The following is a 7,974-nucleotide window of genomic DNA, read 5'->3' on the forward strand; positions in this document are numbered from 1 at the left end:
AGATGATATTGGTAGAAAGGGAAGAAAATTTTGCTCAGTTTGAAGTGATTAGAAAGTTTTGTAACCAAATCTTGAGGTTTGATAATCGAAACGCTCTAACATGGGAATTAACTTGGTATAGAAAGAAAGCTAGAGTTAGATATAAACATGACATTAAATGTTATCTGATGGGTTAAAAAGGTCTTTAAGGTTTTTTTTCCTGATCTAATAATGAAGGAAGACTATTATAAATATGATAATTATGCTGTAATAACTGAATTTGTTTGATTTAACTATGAATGGATGGGAATCTAGGTCCTAAAGGTTCTTTTTTTTTTTCTTTGATTTAATAATGGTTGAAGAAGATGGACTTATTGTTAATGTTATAATTGAGAGGCGCCATCTTATAAAGATTTGTTATATCAGAGTGGTAGTGGTGAATGGTGCCTCAAATTAATAGAAGTTTTGAGACAGAAAAATCCAGACTTTTCCTGGCTTGTGTATAGACAAATTCAAGAGAGATGGCGAATTGATAAAAAAACTGCTTTCTTTATGGAAGATGGGAATTTTTTGAAACAAGTAAGAGATGATGTTAAAGGACATATTAGAAGGATATACAATGTTTTATTAGAATTGGATTCAGAAACTGAGCTAGTTAAAGATTATATGATTAAATGGGCTCAAAATATAGGAGAAACAATATCTATGGATACCTGGGAGTTGATATGGGTGAGAAATGTGAAATTCACGTAAGCTCAAAACTTACGTGAGAATTTTTATAAAATGTGTTATAGATGGCACATGGATCTTGCAACTATGTCTCGCATTTATGAAAATTATGAATCCAAGTGCTGGAGGTGTGGACAACAAGATGCAACTTTTTTTCATCTGTGGTGGACTTGCAAGGTTATTAAGGCCTTTTGGATAAAATTGTGGTGGAACTTACAGCAAATTTTTAAAAGAAGAATTTTTTTTTTGCTTCAGTTGTTTCTCCTAGGTATCACACAAAATTTGGATGTAAAAGAAACGAACTTGGACTGGAGATTGAAGGTTTCGCATCTTGCTGAAATGACAAAAATTTCAGCTTATTTGAAGAATTATTCAAATGAACAATTTTTATCAATATGGAGAAGATCCTAACAAATATAAGTTTTTTTCGTATCTTACCACCTTATATTAAATCCGAAAATCTATTGAACAAAGAAAAAAAATGTATAAAGTGGATGAATACATCTTATTATAAAACACCTCAATCCCTATAATTATCATCAAATGAAAATCAACTTATCTATCCTGGGATTAGGTTTGGGAAGTCCGGGGGGTGGGGGGTGGGGCTTTTATCATAGCATTGTGATGTACTTGTGATGTGTTTTTTTTTATGATGAAAATAATAAAAATTTATACTTGGAAAAAAAAAAAAGATGTCCTCGGGTCTTGGTAGTTTATTGTTACCTGCAGTAGTTTTAATTTATATTGATGAATGTTCACTTTTGTAATGCATTCTATTTATACCCAACCACTTTGATAATAAAACTGGGTAATAAGGCAGGTTATAAACCATAACATTATTTCTACCATTGAGCCAATTTATTAGAGACATGTGATACTTTGAATCATCCCCTAAACATATGGACTAGGTTTGAAAATACAGTAAAAGTAAAAATTAGTGAATTCATGATTCAGTTCCTGGTATGAGCATGTTCTCTAAATTCTCCCATATAGTTATGCATAGTTTCTGGATAGCACTAGAGGGTCCATTTTCATCCCATCATGTAAAGAGGCTTCATTGGTGAAAACCCGAGATATGAGCTTTTCCAAGGCAGCACAGAAGACAATGTGATCGTGCACTGTCTCAAAAGCTATTACTTATGCCTTGGCATGATTTCTAACTTCAAGGCCACACCACGCATTGTATTTTTGATATGTACACTCAGGTTGCTTTTAATAATGGAAATTAGGAATGCAAAAAAATATGCCTATAGTATCATGAGACTGAATACTCTTAAAGCATTCAATCATGGGGATGTATTAGAATTAGATAGTCCCACCCTCATGATCATTCTTCCCACCACACTTTACTGGCAATCACATATATGCATTCCTGCCAACTTTATGTTTAGTGTACATAAAAAAAGATGACAGAGCCAGTGGTTAACAGCACCAGGCTAAAAACAAAAAAAACCCATGATTTCTAGTCCAGCCTTAGGCATAAAGCCATCTGGGTGACTTGGGCCAGTCACTTTCTCTCAGCTATGGGAAGAAGGAAATGGCAAACCATTTGTGAAAAATCTTGCCAAGAAAGCTGTAGGGGCAAGTCCAGGGATCAACACTGACTTAAAGAAAGAAAGAAACAAACAAAAGGCGAAGAATCAGAGCATCTCACTTCTGTCATGTTGACAATCACCCCATGCTTTATGACTTGAAGAATTTTATTATTAATTGATGTCATTTATAATTTGTAGTATAAAGAAGGATATTTAGTTTTGCTATTACTGTATGTAATAACATTAAAAAAACAAATAACAAAATCCTATGTGGTTTATTTTCTGTCAGTGGAAAATGATATTGGCCATTTCACATTAGATCATCAAATTTTTGTATGTGTGTGTGTATATATATTTCAGAATTGTTAAATGATTCTTTTTGGACTGATAATCCCAAGTTTAAAAAGAACCCAGAAGTTGTAATGCAGTAATGTCTACACACTTTCATGCTACTTCAGGGTTCTTTGCACTATTAAAGATGTAACACCTTATACTTACCCACTTGCCTATTAAATATAATTGTTTCTAGAAAGGGGCAAAGAGGATTCCATCAATAAATTTCTAAACAGACTTGGCAAGGTATTTCTATCAGGGGGTTGACAATAAAGTCAAAATACTGACTATCATCCTCACCTATAAGATTTCCCCAGGAGCAAGAATCATCTTGCATAGCCATTGAGAATGAAAACTCAGAGACTCACCTCTATGGTGTCTTGGTGATATAAGATTATATGAGGGAATGGTCCTACCCAAAGTTTTAGCAGTGGTACATAGCGAAATTCTTCTGTATAGTAAATTACTTGTTTCCAGAAATCTGAAAAATGTACATTCAGTTTACAAATTATAAGTTTATTGCTCATTGTTATTTTGAATAAAACATTTACATCTGAACTGATAAGGTTTTTTGATCCTCACAAGACACAGACAACATATTTGAGGTTAAGGATTTTTCTGAAAAATTGTATCGTGCTGCCTTAGCAAACTCAAATAAAACAACCATGAAGTATCTTCTTTCCTATTCTCCAAATGCAGTCCTTGATCTTAACACAGCTTGTTTTGTGAGTTGTTCACTAGCAAATTGCTGTGATCTTTACTTCATAACAACTAGGTTTTAATAGTAATCTTAAGTGTTAATCTAACCATGGTATATGGGATACGCTGAGTCTCAATTAATAAACAATTTACAACGCTGGAGTGCTGGAGTAAGTAATTTGAGTAAAGTCCGATAGAATATAAGGATTTGTCTGAAACTGAGAGAACTGCTTAGAACAGGGGTGTCAAACTCAATTTCATTGAGGGCCGCATCAGCATTGCGGTTGCCCTTGGGGGGCCGGGGGTGTGTGGCCAAGGTGGGTGCGGCCTACTGGGCGGGCATGGATGGAGTGGGTGTGGCCTATTGGGTGGGCATGGCCAGCTCTACACTGTTCGCATCAAGGGTGCCTGTGGGGGCCTGGGCAGGAGTGGGACAGATCTGAGGGTCTATGGCAGAAGGGGGTGGAACCAGGGCAAGCGCCAAGGCATGGTCCATTTCTTCATTCCTCACAAAGGGTGATACCTCCCCAGCATGCACCCAGGGGGTGGGGCCGACACAGCAGGGGCTGATTCCTCAGTGTTTCTAGACAGCCTTGTGGAGCTAAGATTGAATGCATTTCAGCATAGATGGCCACCACAAAATTGTACATTGGCTCCCGGCCGGCCTGGGCCGGGGCCAAGGCAGCGGGGGCCATTCCCTCACTGTTTCCACTGTTCGCAGGCCACATGAAACCACTTTGCGGGCCGCATCCGGCCCCTGGGCCTTGTGTTTGACATGTCTGGCTTAGAATAATCTTGCAATTTTTACTTTGCTTTGTAGATCGGGTTTAGAGAGAAGCATACCACAAACATACACTATGGTTCCCAGTTAAACTGTTTCTTTAGGTTGGAGAGCTTGTTGAAAAAAAGCTCAAAATAACTGTGTTCTGAAATGTAGTCTGTTATGACTATTATCAATCAGAATTAAACATGGGGTGGATTTCAAATCAAAATACATTTTCATGAATTTTATTGCAAAACACAGCTATTGGTACAAAAGTATGAAACAGACACAAGGATGTTTTATGAACCCACCAAGTGAACAAAAGGCTAGCTAAAAATGCTTCTTCTGAACTTCTCATCCAGTGCTTTAAATTTTATCATTAATCTTTTTAAATTGAATTTTCAGTGTAAGATGCCTTGAGACTTGGCAATGATAGAAATTTAAGAAATAAGTAAATTTATCCAATCTAAAATTATTTATCTTGGTTGATAATATTTTTGAGAGAAAGAAAGAAAGAAAAGTAATCTGAGGAAATCTTCTCACTAAGAGCTGCTTTTCTTTTTCTTCTCTTTCTTTGTTGATCAGGAAACTTTCTTTCCTTCATGTTTTTCCTACTTGTTTTCTCCTACTTTCTCTCCTTGCCAGACACAGCCTTTCCTTCCTTTCTTGTTTCCTATGGTTGCTCTTACCCAAAGGACCATCATGGATTTTATTTTTAATTTTTATAAAGGGGGATGGAAGTATGGCTGATTAGCCAGCTAATTATAAAGGAGGCTGAGATGGTGTCTAAGGTAGAATTTTTCTGGCAAACTGGACCTTGCTCTGATTTCTTATATTTAGTACATAAGTAAAGTTCAGATTTAGGATAGACACTGATAAACAGGTCATGAAAAATTGGGCATATAAGGGTTCCATCTAATGAGGCATTGTTAAATAATACACTTAAGAGATACACTGAATATTTTATTCTACTAAGTAAAGTGGCTTCAAAAATATAAGTTACATTTTTAATATATTTCCCCACTGGTCTCGAAGTAGCATTAAATAACCTAGCAAAGTGTTTACAGGTCAAACTGCAGGCCTGACTAGGGGATAATATTTAAAGAGGAAAGAGAAATCAACCCACTATAGATCAATAATTATTTGGAAAATATGCAGGCCAGCAAAGTCAGCTTTACTTGAAGCTACTAGACTTTAGAGCAACCTTTGATTTCATTTCTAGTTACATTGTGACATAAATTGAACAGATCTGTTGATTTACATTTACCAGTGCTTATACAAAAGCTTGGAAGAATTCATCCTAGCTACTATAGAATTCTCTGAGGCCAAAGCCTTTCCTAATTCTTTTACAAGACCCAGATTTGGTCTTTTCATAGCCTTTGCTCAGCTGGACAGAATTCAGTTCAATTTCTTAAGAATACCCTTGTGAGTTGTAAATTGGGTCCCAGGTGCAGTTTAATGTTTAGAACCCAATCTGATTAAGGTAGAAGGAGCTAGGGCTTAGTGCGCAAGAATTATGTTATCGTTGAACCCTTCCTGCAGGTTCATCCCTTTACATATTATGTGATGCTTTCACAGTATAGCTAAGACAAGTTGAAGCAAAACAGACTTAAGACTTCTTACCAATTATCATTTTTTTCCTGGAAGAATTGGGAATATCATTCAGTCAGCTAAATATTTATCTTTCATATCAGTTCTGAAGTTCCATACAGCTTTCTCATTAATGTGTCTCAACATGTGCACTACATCTGTGCTATGACAAAGTGTTAAATGAATGTGTCTTTGTGGCTCCAAGGAGGCCGAGGTGCTATCACACTTTATCGGCCAATGGTATGGGAGTCAAAATCATTACTCCTCTCTTTATAAACAGAGCTAGAAAATCAGACTTCTCTTCCTTGACTCCGCTGCTAGAAACTAGATTTGATGCGACAGTCTGTGAAACTGAACTAAAAGTTAATACAGGAATATTATTACTTTATGTACATTTGCTACACTAGTTCTGATTGATAGAGAATATGATTTTTGCAAATAGGAAATGTTGTTTAGCATTTGACTTAGTTTTTAAATACCTTCTATATATTGTTGATGTTCATAACAGGAGTCAGCTTACATATTTTATGATGCTGGTTATAACCATAATAAATGTTAACTAACTAGATTCTAGGACATCTAATGCACATTAAAAAGAAATCACCTTCCTGCCCTGAATTTGGCGCTTTGTTTGAGTTTTTGGTTTCAACATATCCATCTAGCTGGATTGTTCTATCAGGATCTGTAAATTAGCCTGATTTTGAATGTAAAGAATGGTTGAAAATGCACTATATAGAACAGTTGTCCTCACTTTCCTTCAGTGATACAGACACAGAATGGAGGATATTTTTAATTCTGACTTTTAGGGTTATCTTCTAATATGCAAAACAATTCATTATGAAAGGGATACTTCGTTCAGATGATTCGTCCGCAACATCTAATTTTATGACGTTGTAAGCACTGCATTTTCTCCCCCGTTTCCCACCCTAACATCTTTCAAACTTTCGTTTCGGTCTCTAGCGCCCTTTTCCCAGCAGTTCCGCGCTCGCTTCAGCCCTCTGCCCCCGCCGCTCACCAGCTGAACTGAATAAGCGGGTAGCGGAAGATTATAGCAGATCCGCCGCCTTTGGAAGAAGTGGGCGGGAAGTTTTTACCTTCGGCGTCCCTTTCCAGGATCAGAGAGTTACCCAGTATGGGATACCAGGGTTTGACCTCCGGAATGGCCTGCATCTGTTTCCATTTCCAACAGTTGCGGAGCACCAAGAAGGAGGAGGCGGCGGCGGCGGCGGCGGCGGCCAACACAGTTAAAGTTGAGGCGGCCCCAACCGCCCAGTCGAAGAAAAACGCGCCGCTGGCCAGAGCCATCCGGGACTCCAGTTAGCGCTAACGAGCAAGATTTTACCGACTGGCGGTACAGCCCGGAAGGCTTCGCGGAACGGAGGGGGGAAAACCCGGGGAATGGGAGAGGAAAAGCCCAGCGAGATCTCTAGGTCGGCCGTGGAACTGCAGAAGTTAAGGAAGGTGGGACTCTGCGATTAATGACGGCTGCGAGAAACGGTTAAAGGGGAGAGGCAGGCAGGGTAGAGCCTCGATGCCCGCCCTTTCCAGCCCCGAGGTATACCCACGCATTAACTCGGGCTGGAGTAGGCAAGCAACTACTCCACGTGCCTGTTTGCTTTTCAATCCTGCCTTTTCGGTGTGGCCTATTGCCAGAACGGGCCACTCGCCATCTCCAGAAACTGGGAAGGACCCTCCTCCTGCTCCCAACTCGGTGCAAATCCGCCGAGGGCCCGGGTTTTCCAGCCAGAGCGTTGGAAGTTCTACAGAGGAGATCGTGGTTGACGGTTTCTTTTGTTCTAGGACAGGGGTAGGCAACCTTGGCTCTTTTATGATTCATGGACTTCAACTCCCAGAATTCCTGAGCCAGCTATGCTGGCTCAGGAATTCTGGGAGTTGAAGTCCATGAATCATAAAAGAGCCAAGGTTGCCTACCCCTGTTCTAGGAGTAGCCCAGCTCGGTTGGGCTACAGGGCCTGTCCTGTCCTTCCCCTTATCAGTATTCTGCCTGCTTACCAACTGCTACGGATATGTGTATATACATATACACATTGCGCACACACACACATACACAATAAATTAAATGACTTCCCATTAAAGCAATGAACTGTCCTTTATTCTAGAAAGGCCTATTTCATTCGACCTATACAGTGGTGAGGCCCCTCCTCAAGAAGCCTTCCCTGGACCCAGATGAGTTGGCTAACTACCGCCCGGTCTCCAACCTTCGCTTTGCGGCGAAGGTTGTTGAGAGTGTGGTTGCGCGGCAGTTCCCTCGTCACCTGGATGAAACAGATTATCTAGACCCATACCAGTCGGGCTTCAGGCCGGGACACAGCACGGAAACGGCAT

General features: G+C 39.3%; 1 protein-coding gene across 1 annotated transcript in view; it reads right to left on the reverse strand.

The window, feature by feature from the left end:
* LOC107302659 (cytochrome P450 4V2) overlaps nt 1–6,933 on the reverse strand; it is a 30,151-nt gene extending 23,218 nt beyond the window's left edge. The window contains exons 1-2 of the mRNA XM_015831780.1: nt 6,723–6,933; nt 2,945–3,057 (exon numbers count right to left, since the gene is read on the reverse strand). Coding sequence (XP_015687266.1) covers nt 2,945–3,057; nt 6,723–6,933 — 324 coding nt within the window. The remainder of the gene's footprint in view (nt 1–2,944; nt 3,058–6,722) is intronic.
* Nucleotides 6,934–7,974: the final 1,041 nt, after the last annotated feature.

The sequence above is a fragment of the Protobothrops mucrosquamatus genome, unplaced genomic scaffold, assembly GCF_001527695.2.
Source record: "Protobothrops mucrosquamatus isolate PMUCROS unplaced genomic scaffold, P.Mucros_1.0 scaffold_280, whole genome shotgun sequence".
In the NCBI taxonomy this organism is placed as follows: Eukaryota; Metazoa; Chordata; class Lepidosauria; order Squamata; family Viperidae; genus Protobothrops; species Protobothrops mucrosquamatus.